Source organism: Podarcis gaigeae, assembly GCF_964106915.1.
Source record: "Podarcis gaigeae genome assembly, chromosome: 3".
NCBI lineage: Eukaryota > Metazoa > Chordata > Lepidosauria > Squamata > Lacertidae > Podarcis > Podarcis gaigeae.
The window spans coordinates 88147379-88173098 of record NC_139680.1 but is presented as its reverse complement, the minus strand read 5'-3'; the positions used below and the strand labels follow the sequence as shown (position 1 = coordinate 88173098).

Here is a 25720-nt window from a genome sequence, read left to right as displayed (position 1 = left end):
GGATGAGAATAGAAATCGTGCTCCAGCAGCACGGTGGCAGCAGGAGGCCCCATTAGCTAAAGTGGTGCTTCAGGTTAAGAACAGTTTCAGATTAAGAACAGAACTCCAGAACAAATTAAGTACTTAACCCGAGATACCACTGTATTACTAAGAAAATTCTCTAGAAAGAACCACTTGTGTCATAGTGCCAGCCTCGGGCAGGGAGAGCCAAGGCTCAGACATGGCAGATGGATCAGGCAGTCTGGGCTGCGCTCGCCATGCCACAGCCACCCCGGTTCCAGACACTGACTCAGGAAGCTGGCAGCCCTGAGCCTCTGAACCCCAAGGCAGGAAGAGCACTCGTCACAAAAGCAAACCCCTTAACAACTTCAAGGGAAAGTCAACCACAGAGGAAGAGCAAGCAAGGTGGTGGTGATTGAGGAGGAGCAAAAGGGTGAAGAAACTTAAGAGGAAGATTGGGCAAGACGACAGTGAATCTGCAATCAAGGCCAAACACACGGCCGATTCTCTCCCAAAGTTGTTTCACAACGAGGGTGGTTTGTGAGGTAAAAGCATAGGAAGATGTTGCAAGCTTCTGTTTCTTGAAACAAACTATATGCCTCTTCCCTCTTGAAAAACAGTTGTTAACTTGAAGGTCAGGCGCCAAGGTCCACAAGGGCAGGACAAATTGGAGAAGCCCGTATCAAATCAAAAAATAGGCTGCTTTGTTTGGTATCAAGAAGTACTTTTCACTCGCATCGCTTGGGATTTTCCATCATTAACACATTACGCTTTCCAAATCAGCCCAGCCCTTGAGAGATGAAAGTCAAAAAGGAATTAAAGATGGCCTCCGAGTGCATATACGGCTGTGAGGCAGCAGCTCATGTGGAGGCCAAAGCAATTACAATTCATAATGCTTTACTGTTCCTTTGATATGGCTTATGTATTTATTTAAACTGTTGCTCGAGTGTAACAAAAGCTCCAAGTGGTTTACAAGAAACATTAAAATTATCAACGAAAAAAGTTAAAAACAAGTAATGAAAAGCATTTATATAAAGCATTAGAATCAGCAGTAAACTAAGGGAGATTAAAACACATAAACATCTATGTGTCTGGATAGGCTGGCCTAAACAAAAAGTGTTTTAAGCAGGTGCCAAGAAGAATACAGGGAAGGTGCCTGCCTGATGTCCATAGGCAGGGAGTTCCAAAGCTTAGGTGCCACCACACAAAAAGAATGATTTCTTACAAGTGTGGAATGAGGACTGTGTGGCACAGTACCAGATCAAAGCAGTCAAGTGGGCACATGGAGTAAGGTGAACCCACAAGATTTTTTAAATTTTTTGCTCTAATGGGTGCTTAATGCGTTTCAGTAGGTTGCACCAAGTTATTAAGTTGTAAGCCATCTTAATTTCTTCTGGTTTAAAGGAAATACAACAGAATACAATTAAGGTAGGGAACATTTATTGTTCTCTCGGATAGCTGTTGTGCTTAGAGCATTGGATTAGAACCTAAGAGATGGGGAATTCAAATCCCCACTTGGCCTTGAAGCTCACTGGGTGACACTGGGGTGGCAATCACAATCTCTCGGCCTAGCCTACCTCGCAAGTTTGATGTGAGGATAAAACATGGGGGAGGAAAACTATGAACACCATCTTGAGCTCCTTGGGAGGGAAGGCTGGGTATAAATGCAATGAATAGGTAAGTAAACTTCATAATAAAACTATCACAACACCACTACAGCTTCCCACCTATGGGGAAGAGACAAAACTCCTAACTACAAAGCTGCTCTTATGGCAAACCAAGGGTCTGATCCTACCTATCCATTCTATAAAAGTGAACATAGGATTAGAAGCAAAAATCTTGACTCCAGTGCAATAAAAGGCTCAACTAACATCTTTGCTACAGAGCTGGGAGGCCTCCTATCCAAAGCTGCAATGTTAGCTGACCAATGTTTTTCCCTTGTCCCTGTACCGTTTTGCCCACAAAGGATCTGACAAGGGGCGAGGGGGACACTCCGCAATAGTTAGCACCCTAAAGCCTCATTAACCACCCTTGAGTTGCAATCACTGGTATTTGGGGGCAATGAATTGAGTTCAACCGGTGTGGGGGGTTTTTTTGGGGGGGGATGCACTGCTAAAGATCAACACCTGGAAGGTTAAAGCAAATACATAGGATCAGGGTGATCTTTCTTTGCCTATATATGACCAGTGATCTCAGACAAGCCCCTCAGATTGTATGCATCAAACACACAGTTTGGCAAAGGACGCTTCAAGTAGGACTACTCCAGAATAAAATGTTTTGATGATTGGGGATAAATGCAAACAAAACTGAGATCCATTAACTGACCTAACCTGTTGCATTTTATCAATATGATGGTAGCCCTGGAGACTCTGTAAGCTCGGACACCAGAGGCACCAACCCAAAGAAGACTACTCCATGAAAACATATGCTGTAGACTTGTGAGGGTTGTACCCAATGCTGCCATTCCCCTTGCACAACCCCCTTCCCCTTGTGCAACAGAACTTCCCCTTCTCTCCAGTCCCCCAGGCACCTTCAAAAATCTGTTCCAGAGATTTGAGGGACCCTCCAGAGCAGCTTGGGGGTAAGGGGATACAGCCCTTAGTTTTTAAGTTTCCACAAGACTCTTTTGTTGCTTTTGCTGCAAAAGGCCAACAGTGCTACTCCCCTGGAAAGGGCTGCAACACTGATGGAGTAATCCCCCCTAAATCAGGCAAAGCAGCCACAAATCCCACTCAGGTGGCTACAAAACCCAGAGCAGGCTACCCAACTCCAATAACAAGGTCTCATTTGCTTACATCTGCCTTCACTGAAGTGAAGCAAACCTCCTGGGCTCACGCAAATACCTTTTTCATGCAAATGCAGCCAAACAAACAGGGAGTCAAAAAGAGCTTAGCTGACAAGATCCTTGTCTGAGATTACTACAAAGGCACTCATGATGTTGATGGTGGTGGATTTAGAATTCAACTGGTAGCAGCAGCTAATCTCACCTAACCCTGAAGCTGTTTTCCACAGAAAAAAGACTCTTATTATCATCTCTTGATAGGCGTGTGCTTTAAAGAAGAAACTGATCTCAAAACAGAAGGGTTCTGGATGAAACTGGAGAGAGCAGAAAAGGGCATAAGTGGAGAGAAGCAGACTTGTCTCCTCTTCTTTGATTCATTTAAAAACAAGCATTGTTTTAAATATGTATTATGGAATTTGCCTTGCCCCAAGATCTGGTGACAGGCAGCAGCTCAGACAGCTTTAAAGTGGGGATTAGACAAATTCAAGGAGAATAAGTCTATCAGTGTACACTAGTCATGATGGCTATGTGCTATCTCCAGAATCACTCTGAACACCATGATCCATTGCAAGAGAGAGGCCCATTTCCCTAATATCCTGCTTGTGTGGCGAGTTCCCGCCCCCCACCAGGATAAATAAAGACACGAGACACCATAATTTAAGGTTATGAGAGGCATTGGCTTAAGCATTCGTCCTATCGACTATCCGGCTCCAGCCCATTTGCTGGAGACACGGGAAGGGTTAACACCATAGTGGGGGAGTCTCCTGCTGAGGCAGGTCAACTAGGAGCTCTCCCCCCCCTACCGCTCTGGGGCTTGCCTTTGGCCCACACCTCCATAGGACCGGAGTCCTTTATCGGACCACCCTTCGTTCACTGGGGGGAGGTGATGGCATTCCTCCCCCCCCCCACATCCTCTTAACCCCTTCTTACCAATGCCTAACCGCCAATGCCAAGGAGTTGTGATGAGTTGCTACGAGGTAGGCGAAAAACCAAATGGCTGTAAATTGCCAATTGGGAAAAATTCCTACCATGCCCCTTGCGGCGACAGACTGAAGTCCATAGCAAAGTCAGAGACCTACCTAAAGCCTACCTAAAGGGAGGGAGGGTGGGAAAACGTGGTGGCTAGCTGGCAAAAAGAGGCTGAGCCCCCTCTGTACTGGCCCTAAATAGGGCAGGCCACGCCCCCCCAGCCAGCCGATTGGCTGGCTGGGGGGGAAAGACGCGGCCGGGATTCCCCTGTTCTCGCGGGGGCTGAAACCAGCCCCCGCTCACGTGGGGTGGGCGTGAAGCCTGCAACCCCACCTCCTTTTGGGTTCTTCAGTTCAGTCATATACCCCCAGGATCAGCAAAATAGAAAGATGTTTAAAAACTAGCTCTGCTCCAGTAACTTTCCCTACTAAAGTATGCCAAACAAGAACTTGGCTTTAGGTTTCCAAATATATGTTCTGGTCAGGAAACTTTATTATTAACACAACAATACTGCCCATCTTCCCAAAGACATTTTGTGCTCTGACCTGTACATTTTGTGTGTACAGGTCAGGGCTGGAATCAAAAGTGAAGTATCAAGTATGAAACACAGAAAACAATGGAGACTATCCAATGATAACTATCAGAATATACCCATTCCAGAAGGACAGACACTGGGGGAAATGCCACCAAAGGGTTTATACAAATGGAAGCCGAAGGAAAAGACAAAGTCACCCCAATGATTTAACTTGGAAGTCCCGACCGGTGGCAAGTTTTTACAGGTCCTCAATACTTCCCGGCCTTGTCCCAACAGCCCTTCATTGGAAACGACAGGGGATAATGCAAGTATGTGCTCTAATGGTAACGACAGCTGCTTGCCATGGTTTTTTGGAATTCCCTAAATAGAAGTATCTGCCCGATGCAGCATTCTCCAAGTTAGCCAAGGACACAAAGTGAAAGATGGGATCACCAAAAACCCTTGGAACATGAAGTTATCTGCATTCAGCTCCGAGAACTTCTAAGCACACGCAGCTAGCGGATTGCACAGTGTCATTTCAACCAGTGTACCTACCTGCTCATCTCTCCTCCTCCTGCCCACCGTGGTCCCAATGGTTTTAATGACACCCGGTCTCTGAAGAGCTGTGTGTCCGGTAACCGAGGACAGATTTGGCAGGCCATGGCTGTAGGGATGCGAACGAGAGTAGGCACTTGGCATGGAGGTGATGACAGTGGGCTGCACCATCCACTGCAAGTCTTGGCTGGTGGTGATGGCGTTCAGGGTAGGAATAAAAGCGTTGCTCGATCCTGGCATATCTACCCGGAATTTCTAGAAGATGGGGAGAGAAAATTGGTAGAACCAGAATTAGTGGAACGTTAAGCAAGGTGGCAGGCGTGGCACACCAGCACAGAAGCAGGAGATGTTCTTTTGCCAAGCAAGACTCTGTGAACATCTAGCTCAGCAGCACTGACTGTTCTTGGGACACCTGGTGGGAGTCTCCTCCAGATGTTGTGGGATTCCAACTCCCAGGAGCCCCAGTGAACTGCAATGCAACAACATCTGGAGGGCAAGTTGTCTATTCTGACGGGCAGTAGCTTGCTCTGCAGGTGCTCAAGCCAAGGTCTCTCTCAGTTCTGCTATGCAAGTTATTTTTAACTGAAGACGCTGGAAGATTAAACCCAGCAGCTTAATATATGCTGCATGTGCTCTGCCTGTGGGCTGTACTAAAACTCTAGAGAAGGAGTGGAGAACCTATAGCCCTCCAGACATTTCTGTATCCCAACCCCCATCAGCTCCACTCAGCATGACCACTGCCTAAGTTAATAGAATTTGCAAGTGCAAAAACATTTGGAGGGTCACGGGTTCCCCACCCTTGTCCCAAACTCCTTACATTTACTGCCAGTTCATACAATTCCACCTCACCTGAACAGTCCAGAGTTGTGGCAAAACAACGCTATTTCACTCTACGTAGAAAGCTGCTATATTCAAAAGTCAGAGCATTGGTCCATCTAGTTCATGGGTTGGCAAACTAAGGCCTGCGGACCGGATCAGGCCCAAGTGCCCTCTAAATCTGGCCAGGGGACGGTCCGGGAATCGCCGCTTGGATTGCCATGTGTTCTTTTCCTCTCCTTCCCTCTCCCTCCCATGACGGTGGCACCTCCTCCCTCTCTCCTCCTGGGTTCTCCTCGCCCTGCCTAGAGGAGGAAAGGGGCTAGGCTTTGTTGGTGCCAGCCCCTCTCCAGAGCCCTTTCACGCGCCACTCATCGTCCCTCATTCATTCCCCCCCCAAACAAAAATATAGTCCAGCCCCCACAAGGTCTGGGGGACAGTGGACTGGCCCCCTGCTGGAAAAGTTTGAGGACCCCTGATCTAGTTCCACATTGTCCACTCTGACTCCCCAGGGTTTGAGGCAGAGGACACCCCCAGTTCTAACCTGGAGATGCAAAGGATTGAACCTAGAACCTTCGGCATGCAGGGCCAACAAGCTGGATCATCACTTGCAGGGCAATTTGCATAGCACAGAAGACCAGACACAGACATTTATTCACACTTTTGACCCCATTTTACAAGTTGAAAAATTGAAAGGTTATTCCAAGAGCTGAGATACAAGACATGCGTTTGTTTGGTTCCTTCATTCTACTAGGGATTTAAAAATTACATCAAACACCTGACAATTTGTAGGAAATACATTTCAAGCTGAAAATGAGATGGCACTGAGCATCAGGCAGTCAAAGTGTCTTGGAGACATGGCATACATATCCATTTTGAGTAATTTACCAAACTAATCCACTAACAGTGCAATCATGTACATGTGTACTTGGAAGCGTCACACAGAGTTCAGTGGGACTTATACCCAGATTAAGCATTTCTTTTCTCACCAGTGTAGCCCTTTGCAACATTTGTAACGTCACTTGGAGCTTTTCTTTCAGGTCCAGCAACTCATAAATTGAATAAATAATACTAATTTGTTTCTGGCTTTTAAGATGGAGGAATATTCAAAAATCTTAATCCCCACCCTACACAGTTGCGTTCCACCGCAGCCTACCACCACATTCAATAAAATGTGAAGAAAGTAAAGGAGGGGGAAATAATCAGGAAATAAACCCACACAGGTTGGGCAAGACAAATGGGCAAGATTCTTGTTTGGGCATCTTCCATTCACTCCCTCACAAATTCTCAGCAGGCAGTCTGGCTACAGCCCAATCCATTTTCTTCCATTCCCAGGATGCAATGCGGCAAAGCAAAATGAGGAGTTGGCTCAGGGTGCTGCAGAACTACGCTAGCCTCGGAAGAGACATTGGCCTGAGATAAGGACTATCCCGCCCTGACCCATTACAAGAAAGCTATGACCACAGCTGCTTGGAAGGTAATGAGACAGCCAACCATGAAATAGTCCCTTTTTTGCATGTGAAGTGTAGTTACACAAATTCCCTTGTGTGCCTAGCAAAGTCAGCAGTAACAGCATATACTGTACTGTAGTCAGCGGCATGCCTACCACTTTAAATACCTTTCACAAAGAACTTAAGAGAGACACACCGCTTTCAGTATGACATTACTTTGCTGTTTATCAGATTTTTATCTGATTGCTGCTGCCTATTATTTATTTGTTGTGGTCTGAATGGTTAATTGTTGGGGTTTTTTTCACTTCTATGTTGCAAGCTGCCTTATGAACCTGTTGGTGAGGCGTGGCAAATAAATAAATCTCTTTTAAAATACAAAGGTGGAGACTGTTTTCTGGTGCTTGTTTCACCAACATGACCATGGGTTTTGAGCTGAGAAACAGCTGTGCCTTCTGCTGGTACAACACACCCATTCTGGGATCACATGGAAGGAGTGTTTCTTTTTAAAATAATAAAAAGAGAGAGTAGAATATAAAGATGCCTCCAGCTGCAGCAGATTTACGTGCCTATATTTTAATAATACCTTATAAAATGTGTTTTGGGATTCAGATCAGAAAAATTCCCTGCAGCTCTTTGCTCTGTCTAGACAAAGCAAAACAGAAGCTTTAAAAAAGGCACTAGGTAATGATCTCCTGCAAAATAAAATATATAAAAAAGAAGCCTTGTAACACCTTGTTTCCAGACTGAGGTAAATCCATCTGGATAGTTTACTGGCACCAAAACTCTGGAGGAATGGAAGCAACAAAACAAAACAATGGGCAGGCCCTGGAGGGGAAAATCTAAGAGAAGGAATGTTTTTGTCTAACAAGGGAGCCATTCAAGAAACATACAAAATGTTGGATTAGTTTTACAGGCCTATCATGTCCCTGCCACTTGGGATTTTAGATCCATTAACTAAGAACCATTTGAAGTCCTTGAAAATCATCCACACTTTGGGCAGTGTAAGAACATCAAGGAGAGAAACCACCACCACAAAAACTAATTATGAGGACTTGCCTTGCAGGATCAGACCCAAGGTCCATCAGGACCACAGCTCTCACCTGCCCATTGAAGGCAGCAAGATATCCCTGGGGAAATAGTTCACAAGGGGGAACAATCCGCATGCTGTTTTGTTCCCCACCACATCCAGCAAAAGCACATAGCCACTGAACATGGAAGTTGTGTTTCTGATTATTGCAAAGAATATATACTCAAAGACTCTTTGAGAAAATGATGGCGAGCACACTGAAGAAAAATGAATGTTTTTGTATTCAGATTTCTATACTTCCAACAGTATATGCATGCTATGTTGAGAGACAACAACAATAGAAATTATTGATATGTGGAACCTATGTGTTTGATGGGAAGCCCAGTGAACTCAAATTTATTGGCCACAGCAAGGCAGTGTCCGTGAGAAAACTAGCACTTTGTTCTCAGCTTTTGCGTGAGACTCATACTTCCTGAAAGTAAATTGGGAGGGAAACCTGTTAATGATATTTTACAAATTGCTCGTTATCTTCCAGCTGAACCTCTTTAACAGGTAAATGCCGACAGACTGTTCAGTGCCATACCATGATGTCTTTGCCAAAGAGACTTATCCTGCCAGATTTTGGGGAGGATGCAAGTTTCTCACCATTGTGACTGAGGTGAAGAATCGTAGAGTTGGAAGGGACCCAAGGGCCATCTAGTCCAACCCCCTGCAATGCAGGAAACTCGGCTAAAGCATCCATGACAGATGGCCATCTAACCTCTGCTTAAAAACCTCCAAGGAAGGAGAGTCCACCACCTCCTGAGGGACACCATTCCACTGTCACACAGTTCTTCCTGCCAGAAAGTTTTTCCATGTGTTTAGTTGGCATCTCAAGCTACCCCTCACATGCATGCTTTAAGATGAGTAACGGGTTGAACAATCCACACTGGAGCAGTGTTCCCTCTCTGGCAATATCCTTCCTATTATCTAGTGACTAATTAGAGGAGGAGTCCATATTTGACAGGTCATAATAAATTACAATGACCTCCAAGTCACCTAGATCAGGAGCCAGAAACAAACCTCTCCCAAACAACTAGAAGTTGGAAGTGGCGGAGGCTGGTTTACTACGGGAAATGGGGCATTGCCCCACCAACCTCAATCTACCCTCAAGCCAAACCCTACCTGTCTGATTTCTTACTTACAACCACTCCAGGGCGTGGGCCCTGGCTGCCAGCTTTCTGGGCCTCCTCCTCAGTCTCATTGTCGTCTTTGTAGAACCCAACAGGGTGGAGAAGGATGACAATACTAAAATGGAGTTGGCTCTGTCAGTTATGGGCTCTGACTCCACTCACTGTTGGCCTCCCCGCTTTCCAACCCACCAGTCCCAATGGGTACCATGCACCACTGGATTGAAGACCAGCTCAACAGAAAGGCAGAAGTACGAGTTGCAGTGATTGCTTACAGGTCTACTATGCATATACCAGCCGCTTACAACCATAGCTCTACTAGCAAGAGTAGACTTCCCCAACCATGACTGCCTTATGGAAGGGAATGGCAGACTTAGGCTATGTTTCTTACTAAAACGCCAAGATCTATTAACCGGAGCGAAGTGCAAAAAGATGTTTCATTATAATTAAAGAAGAGGGTGCCTCTGAGCACATTCTGAGCCTAGGTATATGTTTTCAATATCAGAACAGTTGAGTTACAAAATCACATCTTGTCTTAATTTCAGTAGCCTATTTAGTGAAGAGATAGCATATTTGTTGCTGCTATAGTTTAAACAATTAAGTGTCACAACCCCATGCGGATCTTCTGCAAGTCACTCAAGAGATCTAGAAGTAGATCCTGAGCTATCTTCTACCCACTCCTTCATGGTGGGACCTTTTTCAAGACTGCTTATTGTACGACAGTCTGCTTCATCTACTTTTACCTTTAACGTAAATGACATTTTACCTACAAGGCTGTAGGAGGAAGAGAGCTTACACCTGTGCATTTATCTGTTTTACGGCACATAAATCCTACACATACAATCACGGTGATTTTTTAAAAAATGTATGCAATCTTTATGACTGTATTCTTGGATGTTCCTGTTTTCTCCTGTACCTCTGTAGGAAAAATGCCATGTGTAAAGCTGCCCCGATGCATGGATAACACATTAAATTAACACCTTATGCATTAAACTTGATCAAACCTCGAGCAGCCAATCTCCAAAATATTTTTCACTCAGAGGAGTACAAACAATCTAAAGTGGTCTGATCCAAGACTGCAGAAATGAAGGAGCCATAGTACCCAAGGCAAATAATGTCTACAAGAATGCAATGTGTGGAAATAAGGGCTATCTACGTGGAGTGATAAACTCTTATGGTTCCTCGTTTCACAAATTTTGTTATTAATTGCCGCAGCATTTTCGGCACACAGAATGCTTCATCATGCTCTTATTTACCATCACGACAACACTGTGAGGTTAGTTATCTGAAGGCCAGCCTATTAACCACAGGATGAATCAGAGCCTTCAAAATCAAATCACTCTCCTCATTGCATCACAACCGCCTCTCTTTTAGAAAGCTTTATTTATTTACTAAAAAGATCATTCTGTCACCAACAGAAATAGAACGAACCCACATAAATAGATCTCATGTTACCCATCGTTTTCCATATCAAAACAGAAATAAAAAATTTGTAGCAAAATATTATAATGGTATCAAATCTACAGCCTGTGGCCCTCCACATGGTTCTTGGGCTCCAATTCCCATCAGCCCCAGGCAACATGGCCAATTGTAAGGAATGGTGGGAGTTTTAGTCAATCAACATCTGAAGCGCAACAGGTTCTTCGCTCTTGCTCTACAAGGAACTGTCACAGTGGCTAGAAAAAGTTGGAATCAGAGAGTTTGGAAGGGACCCTGAGGATCAGCCCCCCGCAATGAAGGAATATGCAGCTGTCTCATACAGGAATCGAACCTGCAGCCTTGGCACTATCAGCACCGCATTCTAACCAACTGAGCTACCCCCAGGAACAAAGCTTAACATAGCCCAACCCCTTCCGATCCCCCTTGCCTTAATCTTGCAAGACAAGATAAGTAATCTCATCAATCCCAGTATGAGATCCCATCCCTCACCCTGATTAAATCACATGTTTTATTTTGTAACGAAGAAGAGAATAGTTCCCATCAGGGGAAAAGTGAGGTATATATAAATACTTATTATTATTCATCATTATTAGGTTAGAAAATGACATTTCCCTTGCTCTTAATTGCAGGGAAGGTGTAGAAATCTTCCAGATGCTGAACAGTGTATCACTGACAGAAACCATGCAGAAATCTATTCTGACATTATTATTTTTCTTTCTTTCTTGATTGTTATGGAGAGTTCAATCTGGAAGAGGGCAAAGCAAGGGAAGCATGAATGTCTTGGGAGCACATGCCAAGCAACGTTCTTCACTAAGGACTTCTCTCAAACAATAGCAGACACGGAGGGTGTGACTTCCAGGCAAGCTTGAATTCAAAGACCCCTCATATGTTGTTGTTGATGATGATGATGTTGATGATTATTGAATTTAAAGCTAAAATTAAGCAGCACATAAGGTTGCTGGCCCTGCAGCTGAAGGAAGGTAGGCAGTGTGAGTGGTTGTGAGGACGGAGGCAGAAAGGGAACTGAAGAGCAACAGCTCTTTACTGCACCACCTACAGCCACAGCTAAGAGAACTTGGGTGGGGAAACACAATGGAGCACATGAATAAAAACCAAAAGAAGCTGAGGAATGGCCTGATCAAATATTTTAGGCTTGACGACCATGAAAGGATACCGGGACAAAGAGTGAGTTGTGTTCTAAGTGCACATACAAACCATAAGCACACAGCCAGTTGAACTGATCAAGCAATTGACCAGTGTCATCTTCATCTTAGAAGCGAGGCAAGAGATGCAGTAAATTCTGAAGAGCAGAATATACAGCAACATGCAGCTTCACAGAGGGAGCTAAACACTGAAGGAGAGCTTGGCATATTAAGCTTGGGAAGTGGCGGACTGAGAATATGAACACACGTTCATCGGCAGTCTCGTTAAAGCGATCATTTGGGCCACAAAGTACAGACAAGCCTTAAAAAGAAAACTCACTCTATCCATTTTCCCAAAGAAGATTCCCCACATTTACTGTAAGTGAGGAAATGATTTCTTTCCATTGTGTATCATCTCTGGAAACCTGTCTACGTGGAACAGCCTACAGAGGGCACCCAAGAGGCGTCTTTGGCTTCAACCTGGACACCGAGAGAGTCATTTCTCGTAAGTAAATAAATAAATAAGGTCTTTGATGTGTGCGGAATGTCACCGACTGGCACCACTGGCAAAGTTTTATATAGGACAGTTTAAAGTACACATAACCAAAAACAAAGAAGGTCCACAACTAGCTGATGTGAAAAAAAACCTTACGCCTCACTTTGCCAGTAGGTTTCACACACATTACAGAAGTGGTAAGAAAGGCATTCTGGGGGGAAGAGAGGCAAGGCCAGCCAATGTAAACATGTTACGAAATATCGTATGTTTGTGTAACTGATGAGATTGTGTAACGCCTCTCAGAGAAGCTGTAGGTTTAGCCTAGGATGGCACATAAGACATCTTCGAAAAGACCTAAGAAAATACCGATCGAGAGAAAAGAGGGAGGGGCACTCACAAGGAAATAGAGAGAGCGCAACGACCCTTGATTTTACAGATTTCAATTTCAACAGGAAATATTTCTCATTCTTCAAGTTCCAGCATCATTTCAGGCTAGACGCTGTACCAAAAGAGCTATCCCAAAAATGCAGCCAAATTGCATGGACCCTGTAAGAACTTGCATTCTGAAGGTCAAAAACCATTCCACAATAAATACCAGCGAGGTCCATTCAGGCAGCAATGGAATGTCTGAATACCAAAGCAAAGCAACAATATCACTCCCTAGCTTGCTTGAAGATGGAGCCAACATGAAAATGCATTCCATCTCCTTCCCGAACAGACGCTATTAAAAACATTGAATGGAAATGGCTACATTAGAAGGCTACTGTGAATGTATTAGGAGATGGTTCCAGCACTTCGACAGCAGCATAGCACTGAATTAATTGTAGTTTGGCACAGCTCATGAAATGGCATTTAATTTGAGACAAGGAAAAGGAAATTCAAGCTAGAACAAAAGCTGGAGAGAGAAAAGAAGGGTGGGGCTGTTGTTGTTGTTGTTTTACTTCCAAACAGTAAATGATTGTGTCTCTATAAAGTAGAATTACCTGACAGTTTCCACTGGTTTTACATGGCAGCTGTAAACTAATGGCAGTCACAATTTCTGGACAACACAGCACGATTTACTGGGTTCATGGCATAACATTTTATTATTCACTGTAAATACAATCCTTTTAATTGTGGCGTGCTCAAAACTAACCAATAGTTAAGTTGTGCTCAGTCAAGGACAGTCTTCTAACCCTTGTATAGCAGTTTCACCATTTAGAATATGTTTCTAATATGGTAGTTTCAAATCCAATGGAAGTGTAGTTATTTCAGCAAACTTACCACGGTCATAAAGGCCACTTTTATACTTGAGACTGTAGAAAACATAGACCTGTACTTACAATGAAACAACTAATTGGCCTTTGCTAATACAGCAGTATTATACAACCTGATTTCCAGTAATCTATGCAGCTGTGTTATCACAGTTGCAATCCAGAAATCCATCCAATTTGTGTGTAAAGTATTATTTGAATGAAAACTCAACTGGACTCAAGTTATCCATCAAGCTACTGCATCCTTGTACTTAACTTGTTTCTTAGAAGAAGGTCTACTGATTTCTATGGTTTATGTATTTTCTACTCTAGAATCTTGATGCCTCTTCATAATCCTGAAATGATTTGTTTGTTTGTTTTAACATGCTGACATGTTTAAGCCTGAAGATTATTGGGAGGGTGGAGAGAGAGAGAGAGAGAGAGAGAGAAAGAAAGAAAGAATAGGACCTCAAAAACAGAGGGGAAAAGTATTTCAGCAGCCTTGCCAGCTTAGGACACTGGCAGAGCCCAGGAAAAACATATTTGCCTCCAGAGATAATGCTTTTTAAAAACTTGCTACTATTAAAAGAGAGAAAGAAATCACAATGAGAATAAAGTAGAACTGTATGCTTGGTGTTTCATTTACTCATCGCAGAAAACTGAATACTTATTTGTGAAAGGGGGATAAGGGTCAAATCTTTCTGAAGGAACTGAGGAGCCATGGGGGGGTGGGGGATAATACAATGTTCCTTTTGGTATGGACCTACAGAACCTTCCTCAAAGATCCTGGTTGCTGCCCCACACATTTTTCAATGTCTTCTGGGAAATCAGCTTAAACGATTAAAAACTGTCCCTCATTTTGCAAACAGAAATGAGTAAATAAAAGCACATTTAGACAAATATATCTAATTCGTATAGCCTATCCCAACTTCAGCACTTGGAAAGAAACCAATTTTCCACATCTTTCTAGACCCTTTCCCAGGAAAGGGATCTAAAATGAAAAATACACAGATTTGTTTTCTTGTTTTCTACAGAGGGTCTTTCAAAATCACTGTAGCTTAATTCACAAACCCACTCGACTGAATCAAAGTGGATTTAAATCTGGCTTGGTGGCTAGACCTGTTTCTTTGCATTTCTCAAGCAGCCCAATCTTCAGAAGATGTCTCTTAATTTAATGCCCTTGATCTGCCACCAAGCCTGCAAAATATGATTAAAACTCCATTTCAGGGTGTGGGGTCCAAACAGCTGGCTTGCCAATACATTTGTCTCTCACGAATACATATAAATATGTAAATCCGGGCCTGTGACCAAGGAACATTGGAGAGATTCCTTTCATGTTCCATTTGCCATCTCTACACATGTGTGTGTTGCAAATAAGGAGATAAGGAACTGGAGTAAGTGAAAGAGCAACAGGTTAAAAACAAATCCACCCAGAACGTTATTGGATGTGCCACTCTTTCTCTCACTTTACATAATCCCAGCATCCTGCTTGTATAAGCAAAGCCAAAGAAAGAGCTATTACTAAGGCGTACCCCTTCTCCACTGGGGTTCTCACTTCTGAAACCCCCTCAAAAATCCATTACAAACCATTTAGTTCATTCAGCTGTCATGGGCAAGGCACTCCATGCGTTCAGGTGATATTCAAGAAGTGATCAGGACCCCCCTATAGCCAAAAGCTTTTCTATTTTCCCAAGCCTACTGGATCTGAATCACATCAACCAAAGGGTAGGCTACAGATAAATATCCCCACACAAGGCTACCTGGAATCCAAACCCACCACCTTTGAAAAGGTCGTTACATAGAGAATTGTGCGGCTACATTTCCTTGAGGTCTTGGGGCAGAAGTAAAACCCAACAAAGTCAATTTAAACTAGGACGAAACTGCTGTTCACAAGCTGATCACTTCTTCAAGCTTTCCAGCAATGTAAAAAGGAAGGTTGTTTTGAGGATTGCAGCATAACTTTTTTATTTTTGGGTTGGTGGGTGTCTGAGTTATTTCCCCAGCATGCCCAGACAGTGTGATTTTCTTCCACGCCTGCCACAACCGATGTTGAGACCGAGACGTTCCTTTTTAGACTGTTTCCACTCCACCAGGAGTTTCAGTCCACATTAACAACGTACAGCAAAGCCCAAGGCAGCCCCATTGACTTCAATGGAGTGTCCTCCCAGGTAAAGAGGTCTAGGATTGCATCCTGCATACGTCGGGCCCACACTTCCGGCAACTACTCACGGTTCCCCCTTTGTGCGCGTGTATCCCCCCCCCCCCCAATTTCCTACTGAAACAAACATTGTGGCCACCCCACCCCGCTGCTCTCCTGCCAGTGCGCACGTAGAGCACTGCTGGCGAAGAGGCGCGCATCTGGGGCACTCCGACTCCTCACCCCCTTGCCCTGCGCCCCCCTTCACCTCTCTTCCCGACGTGCTCGGAAACAGACCTCGGGCAGATACCTCTGCACGTTACCCCGAACTGCCACTAGGCAAAAGGCCATCTCCCCTTTGGGCCAAGGAGAGGCACACCCAGAGGGTAGAGAGAAGACCCTCACCGGGATCTTAAGAGCGGCTGTGGGTTCCGTCCTCCCAGTCCCATCCCCGTTTCCCCCGCACGTATGGACCGGTCCCCAATTCAGTCCCGCAATGGTCGCGCGTGCGCGCCGGGGTCTCCCTTCCTTCCTTCCAAGCGCACAGTTCCAGCAAAGGCATCCCCGGCTTGCAGAAGCAGCTCGGATCTGTTCCCCCGAGAGAAACCCCCGCGCTTACTTGTAGCCCCGATCGCCGCCTCGGCGGCCCCGCGTCGCAGCCCAGGCTGCCTCTCGGCTACGGCGCCCTAGCGAGCTCGAAACTTCCAGCTCCGGCGCGGCTTTGCGCTCGCCCGCCCAAACTCTCGCAACAGCAGCAGCGCCGCCGCCAAGCAGCCGCTTCCGCCTCCTTTTAAGGTGTCTCAGCGGCTGTTGGACTGGAGGCCAAAGGCGACGCGCCGCCGCCTCTCCTTCTTCGCCCTGATCTGCGACTGAGGGAGAGGTCGGAGCGCGCTCGCAGGAGGTGGACTGGGGTGTGGTTAGTGAACTTTGCTGTTTGGTTAAGGAGCCAGGAGCCGGGGAGGTGGCGGCGGCAGAGGCGCTCGCTCGCTCGTTCGTCGGAAAGGGGGAAAAGGACACGGGGGGGAGAGAACAACAACTAGTATCAGGGACCTGGACCTACGATCTCCCTATACGCAGAGCGAAAGGAAACCTGCTGAGATCACCTGAACTCCTCTTCCAGGTAAAATGCCCTCAGAGGCATTTCGAGATTTAAGAGGGAAAAGCATAGAGAGGGACCACTCCCCCCTCGCCCCTACCTGTTGAGCTGTGATGCTGTTGTAAGTTTCCGGGTGGCCTGGAGAACCGCTGCTGCCCCGGGAGGAGGTATCAAAGTTCCCTGGGAAATCCTGGTACATTGTCCGAGGTGAGAAATAAACTTTGAAATCTTAAAAAAAAAAACCAAAAACCTGTGCACGCTGCTTGTTTGTTTTGTTCCTCAGTCCCTCCCTGTCTTGTTCGCTTCCGATCTTTTATTTACTGCCTTAGGATTTTCCAAATGCACTCAAGTGGATCTGGCAGGGTGTTGCTCCCCCTCCCTTTTCTCTATTTTAAGCAATGAAAAATAAGTCCTTTCCTGGTTTTTTGTTTCTTGCGACAGCAACTGTGGGAATTAAAAAATAAATCCAAAAAAACACCTCCGCATACAGTGCAGAAGGGGGAAAAAATGCACGCGCTCTAGAGGCAAATCATTGCCTCACGCGAGAATCAAAACAATATACTTATTAAAAAAATAGTTTTCCAAATGCGACTTTTATTTCTACAGAAGAGAAAGCTTGATGTATCTCGCTTGCCTTCCTTCCAACTTCCTGTGGCGATCTCCCTACTGCTTTCAAAGCCGCGGTCGCCCTGTAGTTTTTAAATCAGGAGCATCTAAACCTCCTGTATAATTAAGCCCTACAGAAAAATGCCAGCTTCCTGCTCCAACTGGACTGGATAGATGACTCAGCCCGGGATCGGAGGCTCCTGGTCGTTAGTTGTTGCTGCTTAAAAATACTCCCCCGAATTATTGATCCCTTAACCCTTGATGCTGCCCTACTCGGCCATAAAAGCGATCTTTCTTCCCCCCTCCTTCCCCCCTCCCTCTCCTCTCTCTCTCTTTCTAGTATCCTGGTTCTCGGAGCTCCTTTACTCTCCCTGAATGAGTCAGTGCAATGGCATTAGTTCAAATCCACAGTCTTATTATTCCATCTCCCTGCCTCTGAAGAGCTGTACCATGTGGATTCGCAAACGTCAAACTCGCAGGCTTCTGGCCCCGCCCCGCGGAGCCTCCCACTTGGCGGAGGAGGGAGAACAGGGCCAGAGCGCGCTGTCCTTTCAGCCCCGCCGAGCCAAACCCAGCCCGGGCGGCTCCCCGCTCTCCTCGCCCCGTTTTCCGTCCCTGCGGAGGCGCAGCCCGGCCCGTTCGCCTGGCGGGCTCCATTTCCCGGCCGCGGCCTCCTCGTGTCACGTTCCCCGTCCCCTCCCAGCGCGTAGGCTTAGTCTGTTCCATTGTCGCAGGTCGCCGTTGCCAAAGATGGTCATTTGCGTTGTACTACGCGAGCGCGGGTTTCCTTGGTTAGAGTGACGCGCTCGGAGAGGGATTCCCTGGTCGTCTGCAACAGACCGAGCTCCGCTTAAAGGGGAACAGGATAGAAACGCTAATAGTAATAGTAATAATAATAGTAATACTGGGGCGGCGGGGACAGGGGGGAGAACGGAGAAGAGAAGCCGACACTTTATTCGCGGCGCCGGTGGATTTTCTTAAATGCTGCTTGTGCAAAACTCGAGTGTGGGCGGCTTGCGCTATTGTGGCAGAATACACGGGCCGATTAGCACCGCGACCCAAAGCAAGGGCAGGGTGGGGAAGATTTGCATCAGGACGCATTGTTTGCAAAAGGGCGTTTGCTCCCTCCCAAGTACGTGCTACCGATCTTGGGTGGCATGTCAGGTTTGGCGTGTCGGGGAGTAGTAGAAGCAGCGGCGGAGATAAAAAGAATCGCTGGTGCCGCGCAACTTGGCCGAAGCTTCATACCAAGTCGGTTTGCCCCGCCCGCCTGCGCGGTACTCCCTTCGCCCGCTTATTCTTGTTATTATTTGCCCCAAATGCAATTTGCAGTAATAGCCGGCTCTTCTGTCGTAGAGCGGCCGCTCGATCTCAAAACGCATTCCCCCGCTTTGCCGGGTCTGCTTTAAGTAGCGAGCTCTTAATTGCATTCAACTATTATAATTGCAGCGCTGCCTCCTCTAGGAAGGAACTGAAAGATCCCCATAGCCGTCCAGGCTTTTTCCTGAACTTGCTGGACGCGCCCCGTTTCCCTAAACTGCTCGTGGTAGACCCCTAAATAAACCCGAGGTTATTTATTTGCAAGCCTCACTTGCCAACATACCGACGAGGAAATGCTGGACTTGGATAACATGAGATCGCGCAAGTCTATGAAGTCCCGTAGAGATGCGGGCGGGGAGGAGCTTATTTCAAGATCGACATGTTTAGACTTGTACAGAAGCCCCATCGGACTCAGCGGGCCTCACTTCCAAGTTCGGTTGCAAGAGCCCTGCTCACTTGCCTGAGAAGCAGCCCCGATGAACTCTGGAGGGCTTACCTCTGAATAGTGAGCACACACAGGATCGGGCGCAAAGAACCTTAAAAGAAACGCAGATCGAACGACACACGTGTCGTAGGCACTTGCGAAGGGCGAGCTCACACGATCCACGCCTGATGGCTGCGCTTTGCCAAAGTGGGCGCTGAGCTGCGGAACTGCAGCCGCCGCCAGAAAGGTCCTGAGCGGCGTAAACCGTTTGAGAAGAGTAAACAGCTCGGAATCCGCCCGTATTGCTGGGATCCCGGCTAAGAGCCGACACGGAGACTTGGTCGCGTCCCGTCAGCGGCTGCTAGGCCGCTGCCACCCCTAGCTGGAGAGAGACGCACGCTGTTCCCTTTGCCTTCCGTCGGGCCCGCCCCTTCCAGGAATGCCTCCCCGGTGGGAGGAGCGCTTTGCGGCTGAGTTGTGCTGCCGCCGCCGCTGTTGCTGCTTTGCACGCACGCACGGCCGGGCGGCGTTGCCTGCTGGGCTCGGGTGTCTTCCAGTAAAGTTACGTGGCTGCTGGCTAACCCCCAGAGATCAAGGAGTTTTACTATGGAATTTGGGACGGTCGCTGCTGATGCAACCGTGCAAGGCTTTGCGTTCGCGGCGAGGAAGGGCGAGCAAGCAGGGGAGGCTGCGGGCGGGAAATGCAGTGGGGGCAAATCCTGGACGGGGGCGCGGGGAAGAGGGGATGGGCGCTGGAATTTCCCACCGTAGATTACGTCTGCCCCAACTTTTCCTACCCCCCCTTTTTTTGAGGGGGCGGGGAAAACAAGGGCTCCCCAGGAAGTGAGGCGCGAACTGTTCCCGCTGCGTTTGTTTGTTTTGTGTGTTTGGAAATTGGCTTTTTTTTTTTTTTGCATTGGTAAAGAGCCGTCTCGAACAAAGGCCAGCATTTCAGGAGAGTTAGAAGGAAATGCTTGAGAAAGAAAGCCTCGGGGTGTAGGGCTTGCAGGATGCCAAGGACCAGATGAATGTCGAAATTACCATTTTCATAACAACAACAACAATGGAATGTCTATTAACAACAACAACAGCAATAATAATGGAATGCCTATCATAATATAAAGTTGCTTCCAGAAGTGTATGTAGGCCATTATCAGCAAACACACACAAATTAAAATATTGTGGTCCTTTTAAAAAAAGGGTTGTGATAAATTTATGGGGCATAAGGCTATCTGTGACTACTAGCCAGGGTAGCTATATTCTGCCGTCAGTGTGGGGGTCAATACACTCCTGTATACCAGTTACTGGAATTGCAGGTGTGCTACAGTGGTACCTCAGGTTACATACACTTCAGGTTACAGACTCCGCTAACCCAGAAATATTTCCTTGGGTTAAGAACTTTGCTTCAGGATGAGAACAGAAATCATGCTCTGGCAGCGCAGCAGCAGCGGGAGGTCCTATCAGCTAAAGTGGTGCTTCAGGTTAAGTACGGACCTCCGGAACAAATTATGTACTTAGCCTGAGGTACCACTGTATTGCACTCAAGTCTGGGAAGCTAACCTTATGAGCAATGGTTGAAGGAGTTGGGTATGTTTAGCTTGGGAAAGCAGAAACTGAGGATATTTGATAGCCACCTAATATCTGGAGGGCTGTCACATGGTGGATGGAGCAAGCTTGTTTTCTCCTGCTCTGGAGAGTAGGACTCGGAACCAAGGGCTTCAAGTTGCAAGAAAGGAGATTCCAACTAAACCTCAGGAGTAATATTCTGACAGTAAAAGCTGTTTGATAGTGGAACGGACTCCTTTGGAAGGTGGGGGACTCTCCTTCCTTGGAGGTCTTTTAAGCAGAGGTTGGGCAGCTGCCATGCATGATTTAGTTAAGATTCCTGCATTGCAGGGGGTTGGACTAGATGACCCTCGGGGTCCCTTCCAACTCTACAGTTCTTTGATTCCATGATTCCTGCTTGTGGGCTCCCCACACCTCGTTGGCCGCTGTTAGAACAGGATGATGGACTAGATGGGCTTTGGCCCGATCCAAAAGGCTCTGACATTCTTACTGTGGCTTTGTGATGGGGTGGGCGGTGGTGCAAGGATGGGGAACATGTGGCCTTCCAGCTGAGCAACTGGCCATGTTGGCTGAGGCTGGTGGAAGATGGAGTTAAACATCTGGAGAGACACAGAACCCACCAGCCCTGCTCTAGCCCACGAAAGCACCTGCCACAATCAGTTTGCTAGTTTTTAAGGTCCTACGAGAGTTGTAGAACCTTAAAAACCCTCAAAATGGGAGGGTTCTGAGATTCTGCTGGTGCTTCTTATCCCTCCACCACAGTGAGGAAAATAAAAGCTGAACATCATGAAAACAGTGTAGGGAGCAGGAAATATCCAGGACAAAGGTCATGCTGTAAGGGACTCCACCCTTCACTAATTATTGACTCCATATATGGAGTTATGGGCTCCATTTCTGAAAGGGACATGCTGTTCCACATCAGTACTTTTATGGCTCCCAATCCGAACACTTGCTGAGCCAGTAGATATGTCTGAGAGGTGAATGGATCAATGGACCATTACCTCCTAAGAAAAGATGGAAGGGAATTCTCTTCCTACTTTATGCAGCAGTTTTGTCTGCCAGAGCACAACTGCTGAGCCCCATAATAACTGCTCTTTATCCTGACTCCATTGTAGCTGTATATTAGATACCTCCTTTCTTGCAAAAAGTCTGTGGATAATGAACATGTGATAATTGATCCTAGAATCAAAGGATTAATCGACAGCCTTGGAGCAAAGTGTGGTGATGATTAGCTTCCCAAAGACAACATGTCCTCAGATGTTTCTGAAGAAGGGAGGCCCGAGCCATGTGGACTTAAAAACTAGAGCCTGGAACTTGTTGGCGTAATGGAAGCTGCGGGACGACATGCTTGCAGTTATTGTCCATCATTTAATCAGCAGCACGTGACTGGCAATATTTTTGATTAACCTTAGCGACAGAGCAGAGCTGGTCTTTAACATCTCCATATTCTAGGCAAGAGAAAGTGGCTTGCCGAAGGCCACCCAGTGAATTCTTGAACCAGCAGCTTTTCAGTACAGTGGTACCTCGGGTTACATATGCTTCAGGTTACAGACTCCGCTAACCCAGAAATAGTACCTCGGGTTAAGAACTTTGCTTCAGGATGAGAACAGAAATCGAGCGGCGGCAGCGGAAGGCCCCATTAACTAAAGTGGTACCTCTGGTTAAGAACAGTTTCAGGTTAAGAATGGACCTCCAGAGTGAATTAAGTTCTTAACCTGAGATACCACTGTATAGCAGACAAGTCTTAGGAGTACTCTACTGCTCAAAGCTGTCTGTGTTCGATTTGGATTGGTCCAGTTTTCTCATTGTGGAAATCTTATGGGTAAAGGGGTGTAGCTGAGTGGTAGAGATTTGCAGGCAGATGGTCCCAGCTTCAGTCAACAGCATCTCCATCCAGGTAGTCTGGACCCGTCTGAAATTCTGGAGAGCCACTTGCCAGATAGTGCAAACAGTACTGAGCTTAGACTGGATCAGCAGTTGGACCCAGTATAGTTGTTATTGTTTAGTTGTGTCCGACTCTTCGTGACCCCATGGACCAGAGCACGCCAGGCACTTCTGTCTTCCACTGCCTCCCGCAGTTTGGTCAGACTCATGCTGGTAGCTTTGAGAACAGTGTCCAACCATCTCGTCCTCTGTCGTCCCCTTCTCCTTGTGCCCTCCATCTTTCCCAACATCAGGGTCTTTTCCAGGGAGTCTTCTCTTCTCATGAGGTGGCCAAAGTATTGGAACCTCAGCTTCACGATCTGTCCTTCCAGTGAGCACTCGGGGCTGATTTCCTTCAGAATGGATGCGTTTGATCTTCTTGCAGTCCATGGGACTCTCAAGAGTCTCCTCCAGCACCAGAATTCAAAAGACCCAGTATAGAGCAACTTCCTATTTCCTATTTTAAGGACAACTCTCAGATTAGAGGCATGCTCTTGGTACAGTATGTTCTTTTGCCTGTGGGAGGTCGCAGGTTCCGTCGCTGATATCTCCAGGCAGGGCTATAAAAGGCTCCTGTCTAAAATCTCGGCAAGTTGCTGCCAATTAGTGTAGACAATACTGAACTAGATAGACACTGTATGAGTCAGCTTCCTATGTGCGGCTAAGGCCTTAAAACTGTTTGGGGCTTCCTGTTCTGATCCCCTTGGCTAGCCCAGACCTACAAATATTTACTTAGAAGGTGGTTGCCTGTGGCTCTTGAGCACAGCTGTACCTTTCCTAGCCTCAAGAGGGAGGGGAAACTCTTGCCTCCAGCCAGCTAGAACTGCTGTCTTTTGGGCTGACGGCTCAGTTTTGGCCTCTTGAGAAAAACACTCAAGACGCTGATTCTGGGCCAACTGCTCTGTACTTCAGGCAGCTTAGTGGCAATTCTATGCATATATGTCTTTACTTAGGGTATCTACTCAAGAGTAGACCCATTGAAGTAAATGGACACGACTCACTTAAATTCGTTCATTTCAGTTGGTCGGCTCTTGAGGAGGACCCAGTTGAAAACAACCCTTGAGATTCCATTTCCATTCTCCTCACTAAAACGTTTACGTCCTGCCTGTCCACAACAGGCTCATGGCAGCAGCTAACAAAATCAGTGAGAAGAAGAGCAAGTTAGCCATTCACAAAGCAAAAAAACCACTAAAACAGCATAAAAAACTAAAGCGGCAGAGAGGTACGATTTTAAAAATAGAAATGGTTACTGCAGTGGTTTGCCTAGCCAAGCTGAAAACCATGTCAGGAGGGAGCGCCCATCATCTCCGGAAAGCCTTTTGGTTGGAAGCTGCCTAGAGTGTCTGGGGCAACCCAGTCAAATGGGCAGGGTTTAAGTAATAACTTTATTATTATGGTTAAACCAGCCTTAGAATGTAGGAATAGTCCTGCTAGATCCCACAGAGACAACCCAGATGCCTATGGGAAGCCCACAAGCAGAGCGTAAGAGAAATAGCCCTCTCCCTGTGCTGTTTCCCAGTGACTTCAACAATGTCTAGGCAACACAATGACCATATGCATACGTAATAGACAATCTTTATAGAATTCCTTCAAATCATAAAAAGTTCAGAATGAAATCTTTAGTATCAAAATCTCTGAAAATCTTTAAATGAAGCGAGGTACCAAACTTTGTAGGGTGGAAGACAAGCTGTGAAGCTTTGTGTATTCAACAATGATGCCCAACACTGAACAGTAATTCCGGATATTGACTACTGTTTCGTAGAATTCTTTGTCAGCGTGGTGGGTGGATATAGAATGCTTCATAAACCCATCTTATTTCAAATGAATGTATATAAATGAAAATATCAAATGCTGTGGAACAGTGCTCAGTTTCCCAATGACTGGCTTTCAGGGGCATACTTCTCATGCTCAAGGCAGCATACAGCCTTTGCGACTAGCCAGAGGCGTTGCATAGAGGGGGCTGGGGGGCCATGAACCCCGGGTGCATTTTTGAGAGGGGGAGCAACCAGCTGCCCCCCTCCCAGTCTCCCTTATTGGAGTCTGGCTCCGGCGGGCAAGGGAGCTGCCTTGCGCCCAGCCACAGCTCCACTTCTGGGTCAGGTGTGACCCGGGAGGCAGAGAAAAGGAGGAGAATTGCAGTTGCCACCCCTCTCCTCGGCTGGGCAGCGCCATACCCAACCCGGGCAGTGGGAGCGTATGGTCTGCCACTGCTGTTAGCAGCTGTGTAGTGATTCTACTTTCCATTAATTTGTCTTACCCCTTTTATATAAAGCTGTCCAAGTTGATGTCCATCGCTAAATCCTGTGGCAGCAGATGCCATCATTTAATGAGGGAGTGAGCCCTTTTGCCTCTCCTTAATCACCCACCATTCATCGGCTGAGTCCATGCTCTAGTAACATGAGAGAGGGAGGATAAGCCTTGGTCAATATCATGCATCTCTACCACATCTCCTCTTTATCCCTGTGCTTTCCAGGCACAGGACAAGCGTGGATGGGCCCTCAGTTTCTAAGCCTATGTTCCTAAGCCTAGGTCAGCCAGCCAGCCAGCCAGCAGGGACTTCCTGATAGGGTCTCCCTTGTGTTAAATGAACATGGACAATTCACACAGAATAGTGATCAGCAACAAAAGACTCCTGAGCCAAAACTGGTCCCTTACCCCAGTTGTCAAACTAGAAAGGAAAAAATAATAGCAACTGGCAGCTATGGCAATGGCTCGCTGCTCCAAAAGGGTGTGGGAGAATGTGATGCTTATGACCAAAACCAAGATGAAGGTCTACCAGGCTTGTTCTGTTGAGCATGTTGCTTTATGGAAGCAAGTCTTGGGCAACTTGGAACCGCCAAGAGCAACGCCTCAACACCTGTCAAGGTTCAGGGAATCCTGTCCCTCCCCCTGTGGTGGCAAAAAAAAGCAGGTAACAAGAAGAGTCCTTGCTACGGAATTTATTCTGGATTTACACACACAGAGAAAGGAATGTAAAGGTAAAGGGACCCCTGACCATTAGGTCCAGTCACGGATGACTATGGGGTTGCAGCGTTCATCTCGCTTTACTGGCCGA

The 25720-nt window shown here is 46.6% G+C and overlaps 1 protein-coding gene and 1 long non-coding RNA gene across 4 annotated transcripts in view; one reads left to right on the top strand and one right to left on the bottom strand.

Moving 5' to 3' along the window:
• FOSL2 (FOS like 2, AP-1 transcription factor subunit) overlaps window positions 1–19569 on the bottom strand; it is a 29022-nt gene extending 9453 nt beyond the window's left edge. The window contains exons 1-2 of one of the 3 annotated variants that reach the window (XM_083732719.1): window positions 19249–19569; window positions 4821–5075 (exon numbers count right to left, since the gene is read on the bottom strand). In XM_083732719.1, coding sequence (XP_083588845.1) covers window positions 4821–5060 — 240 coding nt within the window. In that variant the 5' untranslated portion in view covers window positions 5061–5075; window positions 19249–19569. Of the gene's footprint in view, window positions 1–4820; window positions 5076–16349; window positions 16658–16926; window positions 18286–19248 lie in introns of those variants that run through there. The other 2 variants (XM_083732717.1, XM_083732718.1) reach the window with 2 other exon arrangements.
• The window catches only part of LOC310841653, a 31426-nt gene continuing 22490 nt past the window's right edge, over window positions 16785–25720 (top strand). The window contains exon 1 of the long non-coding RNA XR_014562658.1: window positions 16785–16850. This is a non-coding gene — a long non-coding RNA (uncharacterized lncRNA). The remainder of the gene's footprint in view (window positions 16851–25720) is intronic.